This window comes from Triticum aestivum, chromosome 4D, assembly GCF_018294505.1.
Source record: "Triticum aestivum cultivar Chinese Spring chromosome 4D, IWGSC CS RefSeq v2.1, whole genome shotgun sequence".
NCBI lineage: Eukaryota > Viridiplantae > Streptophyta > Magnoliopsida > Poales > Poaceae > Triticum > Triticum aestivum.
Genome location: NC_057805.1, coordinates 6,112,326 through 6,136,992, shown reverse-complemented (window position 1 = coordinate 6,136,992; position 24,667 = coordinate 6,112,326). Strand labels below are relative to the sequence as shown.

Genomic DNA, 24,667 nt, shown 5'->3' with positions numbered 1-24,667 from the left:
CTTATGTGCATGCGCTTTACTCCATCATTTTCTCTGTGTTGCTTCTTCTCCACAACTAACAATGGCGAGCTCGTTTGGGGTTTGGGTCGAGTATGCTAAGATGAAAGGTTTGGACATGAACATGTTGGTGAGTAAGGGTACCTAGTAGAATGGTGCTTTGCAGGCACACCCCCACCATATCACCTATATGAGTGCCTAGGGACTCAAAGGAGATAAGGATAGATGCACCATGACAAGTACCTTGTGGTTGTGGGAGATTGATTAGTGCATTGTGTATCAAGTTTTACTTATTGCTTTTGCACCGTAGAGCTGGGATTTTCTGCATTTACCGCAGTCGCTTGCCTGTTTTTGTCTGATTTCACTAGACCTCCAGAATTAGGAGATTTGGAGCATTATTTAGGGGGAAACTTAATTTTGGTTGAAAATATGTTGGGATGTCAGGGGAACCTTCCATACGAAGAGAAGAACACCTAGGAAGAAACCTCGCCTGGTTCGGAAGTTCCAGAAGAGAAGACGACTACCATCGAAGTGGGTAGATTCGACATCCTACCACATTATCTGGAGGCGCCACTTCGGTATACAAACCTAAGAAACAGAATCCAGCCTCAAGGCTATGCACCACATGAGCCGACGAATCTACCACGCAGGCGACCAGACCCGACACCAACAACATTGAGGCGCTCTCTGGACCGCTGATCCGACTTCCACACCTGCCCCGAGGGCACGCGCATGCCTAGCTGATGGTGACTCTACATGATGACACAAACCACCAATGTCAGATAGAACCGGACCTCCAAGGTGACACCCCCATGGGGGATGATGGAAATTTTGCCACCTCTGACCAAAGACAAAAACTTGGGTTTTCACCCAGAGAGTTCAAGATCCAAATGACAAGGGAGGTGAAGGGGCTTCCTGATGAGGCCTCCAAAGAGGGTAACGACATCCTAGGACGATGTTGTCGTCGTCATCGACCAAGATTGGTGCTAGGCTTTCGCCTGGAGTTCACCAAGCCCATGTTGTTGCATCATCATGTCTAACCATCCACCCTAGCCATAGTAGGAATGTGCCACATGCAACTCGCCACTGCCAACATGCACCACCATGGCCGACAGACCACCACAACACCACATTATGCCATGGCTATCCCGAACCACCCCCAAGCGTGACTGTTGCCACGCCGTCGCCCTGATTCATGACATCCTTCCGCCGCCACGAATCGTCACCTGAAGTCGGTGGATAAAAACTTCAGCATCATAATCTGGGGGCCGCTTCACTGGCATCCTTGATCCCCACCTAACGGAGCACCACCATCCATCGAGCCGCTGTCGGCTGGGCAGCACGAGAGCAACCACTCCAAAATAGCCCATTAGTGCACCCCCACACCGTAGTGCTGCCGCCGCCCTGGATAATCTACGTATGTGGACTCGAAGGGGGCTTTGAACTTAGGGAAGGACACTCAGGGCATGTTTGGGACTGCCCCGCTCCATCAAAATCAGCTTCACACCATCAAATCCACTTTGAAGAAGTTTCATACAGGAGTTACAGCTCCACCAAAGAGCACTTTATCATGTTTAGCTTCCAGGTAGCTTCAACTTCAAGAATGGAAATTTGATGGAAAAGGTCTATTTGATTGGATGACGTGGGGGGATTCGAAGGGGTATCCACCTACTGGCGTCAGTGGTGGGCAATTTCCCCAAACTCCACCTTCTAGAATTTCCGAAGCACCCGCTGAAGAGCTTCACAAAAAACAAGGACTTGTACCCCATATTCTATTTTTTTCGGAGCGGTATGTCATAAAGCTACCCCGTTTGACTTGGTTTTCTAGAGCAGAGCAGATCCAAACAGACCCTCATTCTTTGATATTGACAAGATTAGAGTAGTTTGTAATAGTGTTTAATCAATGTGTGGGTGTGCTTATCGGGCGGCACTGGCCGAGAATGATTGTGAGAATTTGGTTTAATCTAGAATATATATAATTACATTTCTTCGTAAATAAAGAAGTCCGTGGATGAAGGTGAAAATGAAACATGCATGCTTTTGGGTTGGGTGTGTATTTTCTTTATCAAAAACATCATTCGTCTCAAAAGGACAAAAAAATATATGCTCAGAAAAGTGAGTGAACTTGCTACCGAAATTTGTGAATGTTGCGATAAAGTAAATTCTTGCTCTCGACTATACCTTACAATCTCTTTGATCTTCAATGTGTGCATGACTCTGAAACGTCTTACAGTACCTTCTTTCATTTATGCTAAACAAATAAATTCATTTATTAACTCTGCTGCGTGGTAACAACCTGGCTGACTGGTGCTTCTATTAACAAAATTACCTGCATCCTTGCTCCCCCTGCATCGAATGAGTGCATATGCGTTGCACCTTGCGACCAAAGCAAAACATCCGAGAGCAGCGCAAGCAAAGGAAGGAGTTGCCTGGCGACAGCCATCACCGCCGCATAGCTATATCGTGTCATCTTCCCTAATCCCTATAATGCACACCTTTCCTGTCCCCTACTCAATCCTTGTCGCTCAAAGATCCCAAGGGTGCAGAGCAGCAGCGTCTCTGTACGTCTATCAACAGCAGTTCGGCAATGCAGGCGGCCGCCGCCTCGGCGCCGGCGCCGCGCCACCGCGTGTACACGGCCGTCGAGCCCCGGTGCGAGTGGGCGCGCACGGCCGACGCCGACACCCTCGTCGTCGACGTCTCAGGTGCGCACCACCGCGTCCTCCTTCACTGCTGCTGCGTTGTGGGCATGTGACTTGCGTGTCTTCTGAAGATGACTGTCTTGCCATGGTCGCAGGGTTCATGAAGGAGGAGCTCAAGGTGCTCTACAACACGAGCCGGAAGCTGAAGGTCGCCGGCGAGCGCCCCGTCGGAGAAGGCGGCGGCGCGCGATGGGCGCGGTTCCTCAAGTCGTTCCCGGTACCGAAGAGCGTCCGTGCCGGCGGCATCAGGGCCGTGATGGACAAGGAGCAAGCCGTGCTCTACGTCATCCTGCCCAAGGGGTCATCACAACCACCACCAGGTCCTCCACCGCCGCCGCCACCACCGTCGTCGTCCATGGCCGCGCAGAAGGAGCAGCAGCCTGGAGGCGCCCTGCCCCTGCCGCACGGAGAGCGGAAAGGCGATGGCCCGTCGGGCGGCAGCAGCAGCAATGGCGGCTTCTGGAGCGCCCAAGAGGACGCAGGGAAGAACAGGGCTGAAGAGAAGAATGCGGCACCGAAGGAGACCAGGATTCAGATACAGGAGGAGGAGATTGGCACACCAGATGCACCAAGAAACGATGGTGGTGGTGATGGTGACAAGAGGTGGTGGGAGAAGCTTACGCCTCTGCACGTGGTTGGCTTCATTGTTATCGTCCTCGCGGTGGTAGGAATTGGTGCACTGTATGCAACGCTGCTACTCTGAATCATGTGTAAAAGACTACAACTTCTGTAACCTGCCTGACTAACTGAACAGATTCAAAAATGAGCAGACAACTTGTGGAAATCAAGGAGGAACTGAGAGATGCAAGACAATTTTCAACTCCGTTTATAACGAACCGCGACGAGACATAAGCTCAAGACCGCAGCCTGTAAACAATAAGAAACCACCCACCAAACATAGATACAACATGTCAACACGCACCAGTTTACCATAGCAGGACTAACCCTAGCCAAACTCCGGACGGCGGTACGATAAAGAATCGGATTATTCGAAACAAATGTGGCTCATTTGGCGCTCTGTCCCCACAAAACAATAGGTAGTAGTATCAGGCTCTTCACTTTGTGCTGGCGAGCTGGGTGCGGATGAGCTTGGCCGCGGCGACCATGTTGGTCAGGGCGGGCTTCACCTCCGTGTACTTGCGGGTCTTGAGGCCGCAGTCAGGGTTCACCCACAGGATGTTGGTGTCGAGCACCGCGAGCATCTTGTTGACGCGGTCGGCAATCTCCTCCGTGGAGGGGATCCTGGGGGAGTGGATGTCGTAGACGCCAGGGCCAATGCCGGCTCCGTAGGTCACGCCCTCGCGGAAGACCGAGAGGAGCTTCTCGTCGGAGCGGGAGTTCTCAATGGTGATGACGTCGGCGTCCATGTTGATGATGGAGTGGATGATATCGTTGAAGTTGGAGTAGCACATGTGAGTGTGAATCTGCCCAGGAAAAACAAGTCTCATAAGGGATGGATGATGATGGTAACAAAGATTTTTCTGAATACCTTCATGGCATTCCAAGTAGATTACCTGAGTGGTATCTTGCACACCGCAGTTGGTGATTCTGAATGAGTGGACAGCCCAGTCCAAGTAGAAAGCATGCTCCGACTTGCGCAGCGGCAGACCCTCTCTTAGAGCAGCCTCATCGATCTGGATCACCTGTAGATGACCGAAGCGTATTTGTTACACATGCCACAAGGACGTGGTAATGATATGGTGACAACTGACAACACAGCTAAAGCGCTTATATACAAACCTGAATACCACCAGCCTCGAGATCCTCAACCTCCTTTTTAATGGCAAGAGCAATCTGGTAGCATGTCTCAAACCTGTATACCAAGAAGGGGCGTACCGATTAGTAGCAGTTAAACACCTCCATGTGAAGACCGTCGAATCAAAACAGATGTAAGAAGCTAGGAAGCGGTATCAACCTTGGCTGGTCGTTCCTGACAAAAGACCAGTTGAGGATTGTGACAGGGCCAGTCAACATTCCCTTCATTGGGCGAGGGGTCATGTCCTGAGCCATCTTGGACCAGAAGACTGTCATGGGGTTGGGGCGGCTGACATCACCATAGATGATCGGTGGCTTCACGCAACGTGATCCATAGGATTGCACCCATCCATTGGCAGTAAATGCAAAACCAGATAATTGCTCGCCGAAGTACTCAACCATGTCATTTCTCTGAAATGTACATAGGAATTAGTCAAAAAATGTACATACACTAAGTTACCAGAGAACAAATACGATATGCTTAAGCAAATTCCTATTTCAATGATCCATAGACAGATATAGCTTGATTTCAAAAAGTCCAAACATCTTGCAAATGAGTCTGCAACAAACAATATTAATTAGCATTGCTCACCTCAGGCTCTCCATGGACGAGCACATCAATGTCAAGCTCCTCTTGGATCTTGACAACCTTGCTAATTTCTTCCTTGATAGCACTGACATACTCCTCCTCAGAGATCCTGCAGTGACACAAATTTTCAATAAAATGCAGGAATATTACAAGAAAAGACTCATAAGAGATCCAGCAGTGACACAAATTTTCAATAAAAAATGCAGGAAATATCACAAGAAAAAGTGCATGTAGAGGCACTCACTTCTTCGCCTTGTACTCACGGCGGACCCTCCTGAGGTCCATTGTCTGAGGGAATGAACCAATTGTTGTTGTTGGGAGGATAGGAAGGTTGAGCTTCTTCTGCTGAGCGTCCAGTCTAGCAGAGACAGGGGTAGCACGGCGGTGGTCAGAGCCCTTCAAAGCAGCCGCCTGTAAGAAATGCACTTCATGTTAATAATTGGCATGTGGGAACTCTTAATGTGTGTATATATGACTCAAGTTCAGTGAACTTACAGCCTTCTGAACCTCCTCATTGTTCACTCTGGGTGACGACCTCCTTGAGGCCTGAGCAGCGGCATTGGCCGCAAAGTAGGCCTGTATTTGACAATATTCAACATTACATGTCAGTATAGTTAGGAGTTGCAATTAAAGTGGTGCAAGGAAGCATCAGGCTATACTGAGAGAGAGAAAAGAAAGAACAACATACCCCATCCTTGAGACCAGCCAAAGCCTTGCCAAGTGCATTCACCTCAACCACCTTTTGGGCAGCAAATGCGAGCCATGACTTGATCTCACTGTCAAGCTTAGTCTCGTTCACAAGATCAACAGCAGTGTGCATCAGTGAGCAGGAGGTGGACACCACAAGCTTGTCTGCAATAAAGTATTCACAATTGTTTAATACAGAAAGCAATGACAATGGATAACAGATACCACCTCTGAGTCACACTGTAGGTCGTTTTAGAATATGTGATAATGGAACATTTTAAGGTTTGATCACAACTATGAGTACAAAACAAATACCAACATCTGCGACACATTAATACAGTACTAGAATATCATGGTTTGAATACACCTCTGAGTCACACTGTAGGTCGTTTATAATCAATACTTGGTTTTATTTAAAGCAACATATTTTTCATAGGAACTGATGGTCAAAGTTTCACCTAAAGAGCTGTCAATGTTGAAAACGTCCTAAATTGTGACCTGGAGATAGTAAATAATAAATATATTGTTTACTGCTTACCCTTGCCAACAACCGCCTCAAGAGACTGAAGAGTGCTGAGAGATGCAGCAAGATCATCAGCCCAGATGTTCCTTCCATCTACAACACCAGCAAATAAGTACTTCCCAGATGGGATACCAGCGCTCTTGATAAGCTCAAGCGTCTTGGTTCCACGAACAAGATCAAAACCATAGGCAGTCACGCCACTCAATGATGTGAGGGTCCTGTGGTTACAAGAGAATTAGTGTTTTGCTGTTTTAATAGAACACCTTGAAATACATGAAACGGCGAGTAGAATGTATTAGCACTAGAGAAACGTACTTGTAAGATTCAGCAGGAACATCAGCAAAGTATGTCTCAATAAGCACATTCAATCCAGAGAGTGCCGATTCGAGTGCAGCATATGCTGAAGAGAACGCAGCCAATTCGTGAGCAGCAAGGTCCTTAACAAGGGTGGGCTCATCAAACTGAATCCATGAAGCACCAGCTGCCTTCAGCTCAGTCACAACCTCCCTGCAATTTATATAACATATGACATTGTCAACTGAAGATTCAAGTTAAAACAAAAGGAGTTGGTTGCGTCAGCCGATGCTTACTTGTAGATGGGAAGAATGCTATCAAGAAGTGAAAGAAGAGAGAATGATTTCTCCACACCCTTCGCTGCTTTGGAGAGTAGCAAGTATGAGACTGGTCCAACAAGCACTGGAACAGTGTCAACACCGAGCTGCATGGAAGACCATGTAAGCATGCAGGCATCATTTTGTGAAGACAAATAGCATGGCAAATGAATTTCTATATTCAGGTCCTTGAAATGAATTTCTATATTCAGTTAGGCATGCAAATGGTAATGCATTATTCTGTGCACGACAGAAAAAACATGCTTGTTCCAGGACTATAAATTTCAACTTCAGGTATAGGTTACAAAATAAACTAGTCGGCGTTTTGCCGTATGGGATTGCTATGATATGGGGTCTCATCCAGATGTGGCTAAAGGCTCTACTTTAACCAAAGAACATGTAACTAGCAAAGAAAGACATACAAAACTAGAACTGTGGGATCAGATTCAGGTAGCTAGCAGAAAAATAGTAGTACAGATCAGAAGATATTTTTTTACTACCAAATCATGTGCAAGGAAACTACTATGAAAAGGAGGCTGAGACAATGCTGTGGGTGAAGGAACATACCGCCTTTGCCTCCTTGTATTCAGAGACAGCCTTGTGTGAAGCGTATGAGAACTTGGTTGCTGGGCTCAATTCAGGTACAATGAAGTGGCTGCAAAAGAGTAACAAAGCCAGTAAGCAAAACTGCATGACCAATGCCCTCAAAAAGATTTCACCTCTGGTCAGCATTCAAGAGATGCAGATTGACTTACTAGTTGGTGTCAAACCACTTGGTCATCTCCATAGCAGGGACAGTGGCATTGCCCCTGGCCATTGAGAAGTAGGTGCTGTGACCAATTTCCCCGCCAGTCCAAGAGTAGCGGTCCGGGACGGCACCAAGCATGGCCGTTGTGTCAAGCACCTGGTCATAGTATGAGAAGGTGTTGCTGGGAATGTACTTAATCCCAGCCTCTGACATCTGCTTCCAGATGCTGGCCCTGAGGTCAGCGGCAACCTTCTCCAAATCCTCAGCGCTGCTCTTGCCATCCCAGAAAGACTCCAAGGCAAACTTGAGCTCCCTCTTGGGGCCCATGCGAGGGTATCCAACAATATGGGACGCCATCTTTCTACACCATCAAAAAACTAAAATCAGTTAATCTGCAGGAACATTGGTTGGTAAGGAACTTTCCAAAATACTTTGCACATACAGCAAAATATGTATATCTGCAACCTAACAGACAAGGGATCCATAATAAAAAACAATTAACGCACATACAGGAAAATATATATATCTGTAAGCTAACAGCCAAGGGATCCAAAATTATGACAGCATATTTTTCCAAACCGAATCAGTACTCGATCTTCTTCGTCCTTTTCATGTACACAATTTTTTTAGTTTTTTGTTTCTTGTTGCTGCATTATATGTGGGAGCTTAGATGTGACATCCTTAAAAAACATCTAGATGTGAATTCAACAAACTGAATTTTTTAATTACTGTGGCATGGGCTCCTCCAGTAAGAATTAAGAGGCTTAAGAAATACCTTTGGCTAAGCCAGGATGTGTCTTTATACTGGGAATGTTTAGCCGTGCCATGAAGGCAGGCTATACGCACTAAAGGCCTCCATTTAGGATCCAACCAACTCCCATGGTGTGGGTACAGGACAGCTAAAATCGGCCGGAAAGAAAGCAGGGTCCCTCTCAGGCATGAAGGCATCATGCTACTACAAATAACATAAACATTCAGGGGAACGGATGGCGGCTGGAAACAAAATGTGCGAGGACGAGGAGGACATGCAGAGTTTAAGTTGACCACAGAATTTAAATGTGAAGTAAAATAGTAACAAAACTGATCAGAAAATGTCCTGGTACTACGGATATGCATGATTGGACAGAACTGGAGGCAAGTTAAATTAACCGACGGATTAGAACGGCCGAGGAAACAAACTGATCATCTGAAATGATGATAATGATTAGCACATAAAACCAGCACTCCCTCCCTGACAGTCGTTCTACAGATACAGTAGACAGCCAATGCAATCTCAGATCGTAACTAGGAGGCACAGCGGATCTGATGGCAGGAACCTAACCGCCGCATCGACCTCAGATCCACCGAGGGCGCGACCGAGAGGCTCGGATCTGACTGCGAGCAGCCACCGCCATGCAGGGGGCGGATCCAAAATTCAGTTCGGGTTTAAGCCCGAACCCTAAGAAAACCAAATGCCCGATACCGCCGACGGGGCGGGGAGGCATCGGCGTCGGCGCTTAGACTACGGACACGGGGCGGCGGCGGCGACTCGCGCGATCGGCGTCGGCGCCTAGGCTACGGCGCGGCGCGGCGGCGTGAGGCTGACTGCGCGGGGGATTTCGCAGCCGCGCGCGCGCGCATTGGGTCGGACACGGCGGGAGGGGAGGGGAGGGGGAGCGGCGGCTTACCCTTGGAGGAGTCGCGGAGCGGCGCCGGAGATGAGGAGGGAGACGGTGGGGAGTGGAGGAGGAGGATGGCGGTGGGCACGGGGAATTGGGGGGTTTGGGGGGGTTTATTTATAATGTGTAAGCAAACGGGAAGGGCGGGGGGGGGGGGGGGGGGTAGGTGCGTACGTTGGGATCTGGTGAGGTCAGATGAGATCCCTCTCAACTAATCTCTGTTAGCACTAACATGCTGTTGTTGAGTGATTCAAAGTTGTTACTACTAGCACTAGCAAAGACACTGTCCATCCATCAAAACTTCTAATTTGTTTTGTTTTATTCTAGGGACGCATGTCTGTCGTCGGTCGATTTTTTGGGTCGCACGATATTCAGATCCGACGGCCTCAGCCTTTCTCATTTTTCATCTTCGACCAGCTTGCCTTCGCCGCCCCCCCCCCCCCTCGGTCGTGCTGCTCCGCCCCGACCACCCCTCTAAACCCCGACACGATCTTTGACATGCGTGACTTCGCCGCCCTCCTTCGCCTTGTTGATCTGCCCCGACCACCCCTCTAAACCCTGACACGATCTTTGCCGCCGTTACCCCCTTCCTCTCTCGCGTGGCATCCGAACCCGTCAACCTCTAACTTCCCTCCATCGATGATGTCGTTGCCGCGTTATCCCCTGATGAATCGATTGGCGGGATCGGAATTTCAGACACCCTATGAAGCCATTTTTCCCCCTTTCTTCACCTCCCTTCGAAGGCAGCTATGTCTATATGGCTTCGGAGTTCGGAACCGATCTCCGTCACACCGAGTTTCCTATTGGTCACGTTGCCGTTAAAACCTCCTGATTGCAGCTGCAGCAGGTTGCTCTGCTCCAGTCGGGAGTACATCAAGAGCACACGTGAAGCACCGCTGCAACACGTGAAGGTCCGTTGCAGGACGTGAAACGAACGGAGATGCGTGCGAGCTGCTAGCTGGAATATTCGCCACATTTGGTGGCCATGCGTGTAGGAGATTCCTAAGCTATCGTCAGTGGCAGTGCCACTAGTTTGTCACGTCCTCATTTCTGCGAGGAAATGAAGCAAGCTTTGGCCACATGTGCGACATACGCAAACACAGCAATCTTCACAAACATACTTCCGTCACAGGTCAAAGTGGATATTTAGGGTCTGTTTGGTTTGTGACTAAGGGCCTATTTGGTTCATGGCTAACTTTGCCACAACTAACCTTAGGCAAAGTATGGCTGCCACAAAAAGTGTGGCTAACAAAATGACCATCACAAGGCAAAATTTGGCAAAAAATTGAGCTTATGACGTGTGGACCATATAACTAGAGAAGTGTGGCAATGAACCAAACCCATGCCTAAGATGTTGTGGCATGACTAAGGTTAGGCATTGCAACCTTAGTGTTGAAGTATATTGCCGGCCTCCCTCCATCAGTTCGGACTTTTGGATGAGTTGGCTGAAGCATGAATGCAATATGGTATCAGAGCCAAGAGGTCTTGAGTTCAAGACCCTGCCAACGCAGTATTAAATAAAATGATTCTGCGGCCTACATCGATCCCACGTCTAAGGACTAAAATAGCCTAGACGTGTGGGGGAGTGTTGAAGTATATTGCCCGCCTCCCTCCATCAGTTCGGACTTTTGGATGAGTTGGCTAGAGCATGAATTCGGTGGTTTGGCTTGCGGCGTGTGTTGCTCACGTCAAGGAAGATCCCTCGGCTGAACCGCGTCACTTCCAGGTTGCTCTCAGGATTCCTCATTGGCGTCAAGCTATGGAGCAGGAGTATCAGGCATTGTTGACAAATGGTACTTGGCAGATCGTTCCCCTGGTCTCTGGTGTCAATGCTATTGATTCCAAGTGGGTCTTCAAAGTTAAGAAGCATGCCGATGGTTCTATTGAACGCTATAAGGCACGGTTAGTGACGAAAGGGTTCAAGCAAAGGTATGGTCTTGACTACGAGGATACGTTCAGTCCGGTGATCAAACCGACGACTATACGGCTTCTGTTGTCCTTGGTTGTTACTCGGGGCTGGTTTCTTCGTCAGCTGGATGTTCAGAATGCTTTTCTCCATGGTGTTATGGATGAAGAGGTTTACATGCGTCAGCCCCCGGGGTTCGTTGATCCTGCTCGCCCTCATCATCTGTGTCGCCTTGTCAAGGCGCTCTATGGGCTGAAGCAGGCTCCTCGTGCTTGGCATGCCAGATTGGGCTCTGTTCTTCGGTCACTTGGTTTTGTTCCCTCCACTGCTGACACCTCGCTCTTTCTTCTGCATCGGCATGAGGTGATGATGTATCTTCTGGTATATGTTGATGACATTATCCTCATTAGCTCCTCTGATGCTGCTGCTGATCGTTTGATCTCTTCCTTGAGTGGTGATTTTGCGGTGAAGGATTTAGGAACGTTGCGTTACTTCCTTGGCCTGGAAGTTTCTCGTTGTCCTGTTGGTTTGACACTCACGCAGCATAAGTACTCGATGGATTTGTTGCGGCGGGCAGGTATGTTGAAGTGCAAACATGCCATGACTCCTATGTCTGCTACTGATCGTCTGTCTGCTTTTGATGGAGATCCTCTTACCTCTGATGATGCCACTGAGTATCATAGTATTGTTGGTGGTCTGCAGTATCTGACTATCACTCGGCCTGACGTCTCATATGCAGTCAATCGTGTCTGTCAGTTCCTTCATGCTCCTCGGACTTCTCATTGGACAACGGTGAAGCGCATTCTTCACTATGTTTGATTTACTGCCTCATATGGTTTACTCCTTCAGCCAGCACCGTCTCCTACACTTTTTGCTTTTTCAGATGCAGACTGGGCTGGTAATCCAGATGACAGGCGATCCACGGGGGGACATGCTGTCTTCTTTGGTTCTAATTTGATCGCCTGAGCTGCTCGTAAACAAGCTATAGTGTCCAGGAGTAGCACTGAAGCTGAATACAAAGCAGTTGCAAATGCTACAGCTGAGATCATATGGGTACAGTCCTTATTGAGAGAATTGGGAGTTTCTCAAACTCAGCCGCCTGTTCTTTGGTGTGACAACATTGGTGCTACATATCTGTCATCTAATCCAGTGTTTCATACTCGGACAAAACACATTGAAGTTGACTATCACTTTGTGCGGGAACGTGTTGCACAGAAGCTACTCCACATCAAATTCATCTCTTCAAAAGATCAACTTGCTGACATCTCCACGGAGCCTCTACCACAACCTCAGTTTGTAGGCTGCAGGCGCAATCTTAACGTACTTTGTACTTCAGGGCATAGTTAAGATTGAGGGAGGGTGTTAGACTGTATTTATACGTAGCCTCTGTATAGGTCTTGTATATTGTACCGTACACCTTTGTGTGCTCCTTATATATATATGAGATAGCCACACCCGTTAAGGGTGTCGTGCAGTTTCCCAAAACCCTAAGTCTTACACTTAGGCTGGGAACCAAACAGACCCTAACTTTGCCAAAGATTGCCACATCTAAAATTAGGCAAGTTTGACCAACTTAGGTGAGTGTTTGGTTCAAGCCACACCTTAGGCAAGCCACACTTGGGCCTCATATGGCATACACATAAAAAGTGTGGCAAGATTCCCTTAGGCTTGCCAACTTGTGACTCTCATTTTGATGAGGCAAGCTTGGCAAAAATGTGTGGCAAAGTGTGGCAATGTTAGGCCTAGAACCAAACAGCCCCTTACTGTCTAGCATGTACACAACAATTTTTTGTATTTCTTTTAGCACAGTACAATCAAAGTCGCTCACTTACACAAGCGCACATTCACCTCTATGAACGCACACACACATGCACACCCTATCCTTATAATCACCTCTGATAGACTGAGCCGGCACATCATCTTGAGATTAATGAAGTCGCTACAGACACCTTCGTAGTCGATGAAACAGCTCCTCTCATAAACACACAACACCGGAAAAGCCTGGAATAAATCTAGGAAAATGCGAGCACCAAGTCTAGGACTTGAACTCTGGTGCGCTGGGATACCACTATCCTCCTCACAATTTCTTGTATCTTTTGCCTTGTTTGACACTGGCTTGCACTTTCATAAATAAAAGCTTCAAACGATACCCTCAACAATTCGAAGTTTTTTTCCCTAAAAAAAGGGGAAGAGCTAGGACTTAACCGACGGATCTTCCGTCGCCCGTTGACTACGTCCCGAGGGTGACGTGTGTTCCCCATGGTGCCCACCACTGCACGTTATCTCCCCGCAAGAGCTCTCATCAAGTCGTTTCGTTCGTTCGTTCTTCACTCGGTTCCCTTTTTCTCGGATTACATCAATGTCGCAAGTTCACTGCTGCGTGCCACCACCAAACACCATGGTTGCAAATCGTTACAACCACCATGTTGCGAGCTCCACTGAAAGAACACCCTTGCAGCAGCCACCAGCGCTGCAAACTGGGCGAGGCGCGACCCTTTGTAATGTGGCACGCCTAAAAAAAACTATTCAGAGCTACAACAAGTACGAAGTGCTTTTTTTCGAAACGGAGTTTTGCTGGTCCCTCGCACGGCGGTGAACAAAGTGACTCGAACAAAGTTGTATTAAGTGTGAATGAAATCGTCCGTGCAACAATTCTAAATTGCACCCGGGCAGGAGTGCGGAAGGGTGGTGTGGTTGGGGGTGGGGGTGGGGGGGGGGGGGGGGGGGATTAAGAGCAACTCTAGCAGACCCCGCATCCCACCGGCCCGCAAAACCGCTTTTGCAGTTCGCGCAAAACCGCTTTTGCGGGCTGGCTCGGGCTGGCACAAATGCAGACCCCCCAAACGGATCCGTAAAATGGTATATTCGCGGCCGGCCTCCCTCCAGCCGGCCGCGCCCAACCCCGTCGGCCGTGCCGCGCCCCATCACCACGCCGGCCTCGCCGGCCACGCCCCGTCGCCTCCGTCGTCCGCGCCTTGCTCTATTGCCAACCGAGTCGTGCCCCTTTGCCTACCACGTCGGGAGGATTCCGGCGGCCAGGCTGAGGTCATGGGAGGCCACGACGATGTCGAGCTCGTCCAATTCGAACCGGCGGCGATCGATTGCGGCGTCTACGGCCTTTTCCGATGTGCGGTGATGAATTCCGTCGAGTTTAGGGCGGATTCCGGCAAACTCCGCGGCGGCGTGTTTGCTCCGACGAGGTTTGACTGGTATACGGGGCCCCCTATATTCGGCCTTCCAACCTCCAAAGATAAGGGTTTCGGGTGTGCATTTGCGGTGGCCCTTAAAAATTTTACGGGTTGGACTACTTTTATGGTTTCTGTTCTGGTAACTTTTTTTGCCCAAAACTGTAAAACGTAAAAAATTTGCGGGTTTGACCACTTATGCGGGGTCTGCTAGAGATGTTCTAAAGTATTTCCATGGAGATGGAATCCTTGTGTGTGGAGTCCTGATTGGTGGACAAGGACATTCCAAATGCCAACAGAGGTGTGCGTGCGCCCCCAACACCCAGGCCCCGGCCAAGTGGAGCAGCTCCTTGTGTGCATCTTCTCTCTCTCTAAAAAAAAAGGAAACTCCTTGTGTGGCTCACTCACCAACCATGACGATGACAGCGCCGCTGAGCTATGCATACTTTTCCTCCGGTTTGGTGGCTTGGTTTGGTTTGGTTTCCATCACGCTCGAACACACACACACACACACTGCATGCAGATGCATCAGCAGAAGAGTCTCCTCGTTCAGCATGAATCTTCTCTATGCAAAATGCATTGGAAGGAAGAGGGTGGTTGGTGCCCCCACTTGCAGGCCGTGGGGCCCACCGCCGAGTAGGAAAGGCAGGCATGGTAGGTGCTCCTACCTCCGGGGGTTGGTGGGCGAGATACGCGTGCCCCCACCCACACACACTTGTGACCGCGGTTGCGATCACATTCAGGCCAGTAGTCCCGTGCTTGCAAAGATCACATTCAGGCCAGCTCCTGCTCCCACCCCATGTCACCCGTTTTTTCCACAAAGAACGAAAGAAAGAAAAATACTACTTCGCCGGCAGCAGCTGGAACTGTGTTTGGTGGAAGAATCTTGGGAATCTTTCCTGCTCACTCACCAATCACCCTTGCAACGCAAGTCAATGGCGTGGTGAGCTCGAAGTCTCAACACAGGTCCCTGTCCAAGACGATACGAAGAAAAAAGGGGGTGCAAAACTTCCCAGTTCAGCTCCTGGAGCACTTCACCACCAAACCTACTTGCTCCTGCCCTCGACAAGCACCCGGACAGAAATCCTAAAACACACTCTCTATCGCGTGGGATATCCAGCACGGCTACGTGTCGATCCTGTGTGCGACAAGGACGAGAGACATCGCTCATGCACCTCATATCGGCGACGGCGTGCCCCAGACCGGAGGAGAGACCTCGCCTAGTTTTAGGTGGCTCCACGAGGACGCGGCGCGAAGCTCTGTTGTTTGTTGACACCGTGGGACATGCCGTCATCTCAATTTCCATGGCACGGGCCGCGGCGGGGAAAGTCTTGATGGCTGAGATCGGAGGATCGGTAAGGCGGAGGGGGCCTTGAAGGCAATGGAGTCAGCCAGGTGTTTGATAACTTTCAGTAGCAACGGTGTCAAGTGGTGGCGGCAGCACAGGAGGATTTCATTTTTGATGGTGCTCCTCGGGTGTCCGGTCGTGGCTTTCAAGGTGAAAACCTAAGATCCGGCCTTCATTGGGTGTGCCTGGCAATTGCCTTGTTGAAGGTATTGTTTTGAGAGCTCCGTCTTTCTTCAGGGTGAAACACATATGAACTTGGATCGGGGTGACGACGGTGCTTGTGCATTGTTTGCTTCTTAAAGGCGTCGCCTTTGGAGGCCTTCTATGTTTTCCGGGTACCGTCTTTGGTGGTGGTTGTGTGATGCTGGGAGGAGTTGATCACTTTGACGAGGCCATTTTTTCTCCTTTCTTTTTTGTTTTATTTTTGGATTGTGTGCATCCTGAATGTCTTTGTGACTTGTTAGTGCAGAGGCTGGCTATAATTAGTATCTCTGCGATATTAATATATTCCCCTTTTGGGATTATTTTAAATTTAGGTTGAACTTGTTTAATTGGCTCCATTTGGTTGTAATATATCAAACTTTCTTTAAATTGCGTCTATTTCGCTCCAATTTTGTTGTGTTTGTGCATGGTCCATTTCAAATGGCCAGCAACCCGCCTGCTGTCCACGGACACGTCCGGACATGTGGTGATCCACCTTGTAGTTGCCCTACATGCGGAAAATGCCAATGGAGGACCGGCTCCACAGAGCTCGTTTTCGAAATATAATTTTCTACAACGCAATTTTCTTTATGTTCTTTGTGAACATACATACACATGTGTATTACGTATGTGCAAATTTTCATAAGAATATAATTTCACACATGGCGTACACAAAACAGGCAAATACGCATTTTTAAAATGGGCAGACTTTTTTTTGTTATTGGGCTGAAATTTTGTTTTTTGCACAGCCTACAAATCATAATATTTTCAACGATTTGTTCACACATTCATGCAAAATACATATAAGTTTCCATGGATTTTTTTAATTTTTTTTGAAACTTTTAAATATGATTTTCGAATTTTTTGAAAAAACAAGCTCCAAGGAGCCCGTCCTCTGAAAATTCACACTCCCCTAACATGTCCCTTTCCAACTCAAGAAAACAGGGCCCTTTCCAAGAATAAGAAAACTCATGCAGCCATGCTGTACTACATACATCATCATAAGTTCATAGCTACCACATGTTGGAGCTGACAACTTGACCAAACCCTAGCAAGAGCCAATGAAAAACAAGCTTGAGGAAGCTTCATGTCCGATTAGGTTAAACAAAAAAGGGATCTCTAGATTAATAAGAAAGAAAAAGAAGGCTCCTAGGCTCATGGGGGGGTGATGGCTGGCTGCTGGGACATTAGATACAGGCTATAAACATGTATGTATACAGCTATTGCTCTATGATGAGACTCCATTTCCATTGGTGAAAAATGTTGTCAATATATCAGCAGGGGCTGGGGGGAAGCCTTGGGAGAGGTTAGTGACTGGAGAGACGGCTCGATCAACAGCTGGAAGATCACTCTTGCTCCCCTTCATCGCCGGTTAGCCCCTCGTCGTCGTCGTCGTCAGTGTCTTCGTCTTCGTACTCGTCGCCATCACTGCCATCTGTGGAGCCGAAAATTGCTTCCTTGGCTGCGGTAGAGTCGCCGAAGCTGCTTTGTCCAGGCTGCTGCAGATGCTGCGCCGAACTGGGCGCGATGGCTGGTGCTAGTGAGGAGAGTGGCCTGGGGGCTAATGGTTTCAGCTGATTTGGAAGGCTTTCCCCAGGCCTGATGTGGATGGCATCTTTCGACTGTGCTGCTTTTATGATTGAAGCTGCATCAGATGGGGATAAATGCGCGCCCCCGCCGCGATGGCTGCAGCCCTTATAGATGAGCTGTCGGCAGTAGCTGCCCGAGACTCGGTGTTTTCTGCCAGTGTTTTTGCCTCTGAATGTGTGGCAGGCACTTGGGCAGAAGATTGACATTGGCGAAGATCAAATGATGCATTGCCATTATTCATCATGCCGCCGGAGTTTGTAGAATTCATCCCAGCTGCATCAGCAGTAAAATCATATCAAAATGACCGTGTTAAGTAAAACAACCGGCAAAGGAGACAAGGGTTATTCAGGAAACTTGTGCACATAGTAACATATATAAACAGAATTGCAGCCAGATGTCTGGAACAATTTATAGATTTTCATAGCAACGTAAAATCATGGCAATACATACATACCAGTAGACATCTTGTTCTTGTCCATGGAGGGCAGGCAGAATCCAATTGGAACGGTCACAAGCTGTGGTGAAGCAGTAGAATTTACGCTGCTTCCCTTGTTTCCATTAGCTTGGGACAGTTCATGAATCTGCACATGTCATGAAGATTTATTATGGTCAGAGCCTTGAAGGTAGAGTTGAAGAGTCAAGATAAATGAAATGAAGAGCACTCTGTAATTTAGCAAGAAAATCAAAGCTAACCATAGGCACTGTTTAAAAAGAACTACCACATGAGCTACAATGCTACACTAATGTTTATGAGACAGTCTAGTGCTGTCTCTCTAACTAGTCACAACCTTAAGCCAATTAGAGATAAGATCTAGGATTTCTCACTTTTGGATTGTTAAGCCTCTATATAAAGAGGACCCTATATGATGAACAAAGAAAGCAAGAAACAGCATAGTCCTTATATCTTTCCCCTCCCCTACTCTCTCCAAAACCTAGGACACACAACAAGAGATGACCAAACATACAACAGCTTGCATGGCACAACCAAAATACACACATACAACTGTAGACATAATGGACAACACAATAGGAGATTAGATATCAAGAAAACAAGACTATAGCTAAGTAGCTAACACCCTTTTAAGACATACAAAGGGATAAGCAGCAAGCAGCATTTCTGACAGAGGCCTATTTGAAAATATTATGACTGGAATCTTCGTTCTTGGTTACGGTTCTTAGACTAACCACATAAGATCTACTCCTTCCGTCCCAAAATTCTTGTCTTAGATTTGTCTACATACGGATGTATTTATTCACATTTTAGTGTTAGATACATCCGTATCTAGATAAATCTAAGACAAGAATTCTGGGACGGAGGGAGTATTTCCTAAATACTACAGTGGCTATGAGTCAAACACTTGGCTAACTTCAACTAGATTTGATACAGAACAAACATTCCCTCAAATTTTTCAGTGCCTTGTTAGTGAGTCAGTCAGAGCACCTTCGAGAAATAACAGGCTTACAGCATTACAAAACAAAAGGGAATTACTTCCAAGCTTCTAAATACCGGTCGATATTTTGGTACTGGTAGCCTGCTGATACCAATTCAATATACAAGTAACTGTACTTTCACACATATTGGCCATAAAGCCCGATGGTTGATATTGTGGCCACTAGCCAGTACAGCTCCACATGTAGATGATATAGAATTAAACGTGTTTGTCTAATTATTTATCAAATTAATGTATCACAAAGAAATGGAACTAATGCAGATTTGTGTAAAGATACGTACAAATGCACTTCCTTCTATTATAACAGAAGGTGCACCGTATATATGTAATTATTTCTTATGCCATTCAGTAATTAACTAGTATTTTGCTTCTGATGCAAAACTATCAGAAACTTATAATTACATGTTTGTTGTAATCAATTATGAGTATTCTGCATTGTATTTATTGTAGAACGGAATGGCATGTACATGAATAATTAAAAGTGAACAGTGTTTCCCCAGTACAACTGCATATCGCTCAGTATTCCAGACCCTTGCCTAACCCAGTCTGATATGAACTGGATATCCAATATTTAGAAGCTTAATTACACATTAGCACACTAAATGTGTACTCAGTGATCTAAATAATTGGTTCTCTCCCACAATCAATCGTGCTATTTATCCATGCCACATCAGCGCATATCCTTATTTCACACCATTATGAAATGTTGGCCAACAAACGAGAACATGAGATCATCATTCTAGATAAATCTGAACATGGACAGGCCTCTATTCAAATAATTAAGCAGGAAGCTAATAATACTGAAACCATCGCATCCTATAAGCAGTCCTGATCAGACAGCCTTACTCCTAGAAACAAAACCAGCAATTGTATTTGTATACAAAAGTAAACTGTAATGAATATTTCAACACTGCTTTGCAACTGAACAAAATCACTTCATTTTTCTTTAGCTGCCTGCTGAAGTGCTGAACAATGGAAGGAAATTAGGTACGTGTTTCTTCCTGTGGACAGCACTCAAGTACAACCAAAGCAGTTAAGCAGATTTTGGATCATGTCATACTCAAGTCAAACTAGCAATATTTATTTTACTTATTTGTATTTCCTAATGCAGTGATAGCATGAAATCAATGATGTGGTTATCTTCTTTAATTATACATGTGAAGTACAAAATTTAGTATTGAATATTTCAAAGCACCTACACCAGCCAGCTGAGGAAACAATGCAGGAAATTTATAGTAAAGATTATATGTTTATGAGCCAGATGAAGAATGGATAATAATTGAACTTCACCCCACAAGAACATATCTTTATGTGCATACATGTAGATTTTTTTTTAAACACTGTATGATTATTGCCAAAATTGCTAATATCCAGTCAAGCAGCAAGTTTAGAAGAGGGTAGAAAATGGTAGCACATATGGTGTTATGTAGGACATGAAAGAAAAAAGAAAAAGAGAACAGCACCACGAACTATCATAAATCATGCAGCATGCTCAGATGAGATAGACAAAAGAACGGTAACGTAGTGTTCATTCGGAACTCAGAAAAAAAAATATATAGCAGAAACAGGAGGTGGAGGTTGAGAAACAGGAAAATAGTATTGCTCACTATGATCTGCTTCTTGCTGGTCTTTCAAAAAAATCAAGTTGATTGATCACAACTATCAGAAAACAAGAAGGGCAATCTGAAAAGAACATTCTTAATGATAGAAAAAAGGCCTCCAAGCAAATAGATAGACAACAATTGTTGTTTGCTAACAGATAAAGGAAAGCCTCATTCTCTTATAGTTCATCAAGCAACTATTCTTTAAACTTCCTATACCATGTTCACAATCAAGTGGAGAAGTTTTGCAAGTTTCGTTGCATGCATTATACTACTCCTTCCATATTTTATAACTGATGAATTAGACACATGTACACATATTAAGAAAATGCACAACATCACTACCATAACAAATTAAATTTGTTCATCTACCAATGACCTGCCCTTTTTAGACCAAATAACCAACAAACAAAGTGGGCACCACCTCACTCAATGGAGCACACAATGAACAGTTAAAGGATAGTGCAGGAAGATATGAATATGAAACTTTTGGTAGTCAGTATAGTTAATGACCTCGTTAATTTGTGAAGCGGCACCTGAAGATTTAGTTTCTCCTGCTTGCACAACATTTCCTGAAGAAGGTGCTGTTGTTGATGCATCTCGGTCTGAGAATCCATGAAACTTGTCAACAGCTACAGAAGCAGTTGCCATGTTGCCATCTGTTGAGTTATGTGCACCCGATGTTTGCCCATGTTGTGCACAGGAAGAAACAGGAATCGCAGCAACTAGCTGACTAGGCCCTTGTGAACCACCTGATGTACTGGGACCAACAAAGAGGTAATTACTAGGTTGCTGCATATGCATAAATTGATTCGGTGTGGAGTTCTCCCTTGAGTTGTTTGAATTCCTTTTTCTCTTCTTTTGCTGACTAAAACTATCCTGAATTTTCCCAGAACATTCTGGTAGCTGCGCTGTAATTGGCATCACTGCCAATGGTGCTGCTACTTGTCCAATCCCTCTCTTGGCCATATTGACTTTGTTAGCAGCCTCTTGAAGAGCCTGCATTGCCACAACATAAACCTCTGCAGATGATGCTCCTTCTTCAGCATACCTAAGTGCTTCACGACACAAATTGTTGTAGCGCCATGTCTGAGATTGCTCGCCATCCTCAACAGTACTTCTTTGCTCCTCCTTGAGCTCTTTAACTCTAATAACTTCATCAGGTTTCTTGTCCGAGCTTCTGTCTGTGGCATTTTTGGTCCATCTTTTTATGATGTACTGAGAAGGAAGTGTAGATACACCTTGTGCACCAAAGACAGTAAGAATATGCCTACAGACAATACCAAGACATTCGAACATCTGACAGGTACATTTCGCAGAACACACAGAAGAATTGAATTGAACCATACGAGGCTTCTCACTTCCTTGAGATGTGGTCACTTTATATGTGCAAGCCCTACCATCCTCCTCTGCCACTTCCAGAGTAGAAACAGAGGCACCAATCACCTCCTGTTGGAACCTCAAAAACAGCGTCCTTGTGTACAGGTCTGCCCCTTGCTTCTCAATAGGAGATGGTGTCTTGATATCTGGAAGCGAATACTTTGTTTCGAATTCTTCCTTCACCTCCCTCTCATAACAACTGTCGAGAGCTTTTTCGTACTGCTGAATGAACGACTGTGAATTAGTTTTAGCAGTGATGTGAGACTCAAAAAACGAGCTCCTGCTCATACACCCCTGCCTTGATGGCTCGTCTCCAAAGAATGTATCCCTCAAGTATACAGGGGCCCACTGCTGCCGGCAATTGTACATTGAATCAAGCCACTCGTTGTGTCCAGACCCAACCTTAGAAATCAATGCCTCCCAATTTGCTTCGAACTCATCAATTGTGTCAGACATGTTGATGCAGTTGACAAGATCATCATAAAAGGACGGGAATGCATTTAAGAAATCTGATAGCTTACACTGGGCTTCATTCAAGATGTGCCATCTGCAGAATCGGTGCCTGGTTTGAGGAAGAACCTTGTGGACAGCTGATTGTATGGCGCCATCATACTCGGTGGTGAGAGAGACAGGGTGCTGACCAGACATTGCCAAGAGAAGTGTTTCAAAGAGCCAAGCAAATGACGCCTCGGAGTTATCCCTGATGACCGCACACCCAAATAGGACTGGCTGGCAATGGTGATTGACTCCGGTGAATGTGACCAGCGGGAGCTCATACTTGCTTCTTTTGCAGTGGTCATCCAAGAAAACGGCGTCCCCAAAGTCCTTGTACGCTGTCCTCGCTCTCGCATCGGACCAGAAGACATTCCCCACCGGATGGCCCTCGACGAACTGCATTGCGTAGAAGAAGGCCGGGTCCTCAGCTTGCATGCGCTTGACATAATCCAGGATCACCCGAGTGGCATTTCCGATGCCATCCCCAATGTACTGGGGAACCACTGCTGGTTGAGGGATGATGCTGGTCTGAGGAACAGGCGGCGTGGGGGGTGTTGGTGGTGGCGGAGGCTCAATCGCGAGGAACATGCCTCCATTCCGGCGGAGCCCGTAGGAGGAGGAGGAGCGCTGCTTGCCGCACTCGGAGAGCGGCTTGTGCGGGCGCAGGCAGTGCGCCTGGTTCTGCGGGACGAGGGGGTGGTTGTGCGCGGTCTCGAGCTTGGTGATGGCCCACTTGCCGCCGTCCTGCTTCTTGACCCGGATCATGGCCTTGCAGCCGACCCTGGTGACGGCGCGGGTGCGGCGGCCGCCCCGTCCGCCGTCGTCGGCGCCGGCGGGGCTGGAGGCGAGGGCGGCGGCCTGCTCGTGCTTGCCGCGGTAGGTGCGGAAGCCCTCCTTGGCGCACACGAACTGGCGCGACATGATGGAGCCGTCGCGGCGGGAGCGGTGCATCACGCTGATCCGGGTGCTGAAGCCGACGCGGTGCGCGTAGAGGTTGTAGAAGGTCCACGCGTCCTCCTCGTCGTCGAACTCCATGCCCTCGAACGGGTCCACCCCGTCGTGCACGCTGGGGCGCGCCGGGTAGGCGGGAGCGGAGCCGGGGGTTGAGGCGGCGTCGAGCTCCATCTCCGTGCCGTAGCCGACGCTGTCGTTGTCCCCGTCGCCCATTTCGCTGTCGGGCGTCCCCTGCTCGCTGCTCCCCGCCACCACCCTCTCCATGGCCGGCCCGCCCGGGGGTGCCCGGAGGCCGCGGCGGCGAGATCAAGCTGCCCCCTTTTCGCGCGCGGGGAGGGGCGGGCGGGGGCGATCGAGCCGCATACGGCGCGGGGGGCCGAGGGGGGAGGTGGAAGGGGAGGGGGGCGGCGGCGGCGGCGGAGGTCCGGCGAGGTGCGAGTGGGGGGGAGGGGGGTGTGGGGGGAGAAGAGGGGACGGGAGTGACCGGCTGGGGCGGTCTGGGGTTTGACCGGGGCGGCTGGCTAGGGTTTGTTCCTGACCCGTCCTCACAGTCCGCTTGGGCTGTGTGGGGTTCGTCCGGTGCGTGGCCCGCCGCGATTCCCTGTACTTTGACGTGCAACTGAGCTGCGTGTGGGGATGGATGGAGGGATCATCGGATGGTCAAAAAGCCCCAAAATAGTGCGGCGCCGCTCCTTTCCCCCCGCAAAGCAGACAGAAATAGTGATATGCTATTCTCCTTGACAATGTTCTTTCCTTTTTGCAAGACACACTGAACCTTGCTTGCTTGCTGCTTTTGGAACATCTTTTTTTTGTGAAGGGGGCAAAAGGATTCGGTTGACATGTGTCTACGGCGACGCGTGTACAGAAAACCGACACGATAGGTGGGCACTGATGCAGAGTCTGAAATAGTTGTCTGGTCTTCTGTGGCGTGTCGTGGGTGGTTCTAATGAGGCCATGCGGTCGTTCGGGCGTTTCTCGGGCACGCCACGAAATGAGAATCAGATGCTTGCCTTTCGGGGTACTTTCGAGGTATTGTGAACTGATGGATCTTGGTTTTTTGGCTTACCTTTAGCTTGTGATAATAGGGAGAATGGTCGCAAGAATGTGAGGGTGAGGCTGTATAGAGCAGTTGCAGACAACCGTTGGCGGGACATATTTGCTGAAAGATTTGCCTCGTCAATTGATTAAGTAGAGGATAATTGTCAGCTTAGTTAACCATAAACTGGGCAAAATACGTCGCAACCCACTGAGTGGCACACATAGGGCATCACACACACATCTTTCCC

At 47.8% G+C, this 24,667-nt stretch overlaps 2 protein-coding genes and 1 pseudogene across 3 annotated transcripts; 1 reads left to right on the top strand and 2 right to left on the bottom strand.

Annotated features, from left to right (window-relative positions):
- Positions 1–2,362: 2,362 nt before the first annotated feature.
- On the top strand, positions 2,363–3,476 carry LOC123095613 (uncharacterized). The gene is made up of 2 exons (XM_044517139.1): positions 2,363–2,702; positions 2,795–3,476. The coding sequence occupies exons 1-2, from the start codon at positions 2,585–2,587 to the stop codon at positions 3,400–3,402; spliced, it is 726 nt and encodes a 241-aa protein (XP_044373074.1). The 5' UTR covers positions 2,363–2,584; the 3' UTR covers positions 3,403–3,476.
- Positions 3,477–3,502: 26 nt separating this feature from the next.
- LOC123095612 (5-methyltetrahydropteroyltriglutamate--homocysteine methyltransferase 1) lies at positions 3,503–9,414 on the bottom strand. 2 transcript variants are annotated; one of them, XM_044517138.1, is made up of 14 exons: positions 9,280–9,414; positions 7,620–7,973; positions 7,432–7,519; positions 6,844–6,971; positions 6,569–6,760; positions 6,269–6,471; positions 5,732–5,895; positions 5,539–5,619; positions 5,288–5,454; positions 5,047–5,152; positions 4,615–4,865; positions 4,440–4,512; positions 4,214–4,342; positions 3,503–4,123 (listed from the first exon to the last, which is right to left on the bottom strand). In XM_044517138.1, the coding sequence occupies exons 2-14, from the start codon at positions 7,967–7,969 to the stop codon at positions 3,755–3,757; spliced, it is 2,301 nt and encodes a 766-aa protein (XP_044373073.1). In that variant the 5' UTR covers positions 7,970–7,973; positions 9,280–9,414; the 3' UTR covers positions 3,503–3,754. The 2 variants fall into 2 exon arrangements, with proteins under 2 accessions (XP_044373073.1, XP_044373072.1); XM_044517137.1 differs by lacking the exon at positions 9,280–9,414 and adding an exon at positions 8,388–8,575.
- Positions 9,415–16,835: 7,421 nt separating this feature from the next.
- Positions 16,836–23,835, bottom strand: LOC123095611 (protein FAR1-RELATED SEQUENCE 5-like; annotated as a pseudogene).
- Positions 23,836–24,667: the final 832 nt, after the last annotated feature.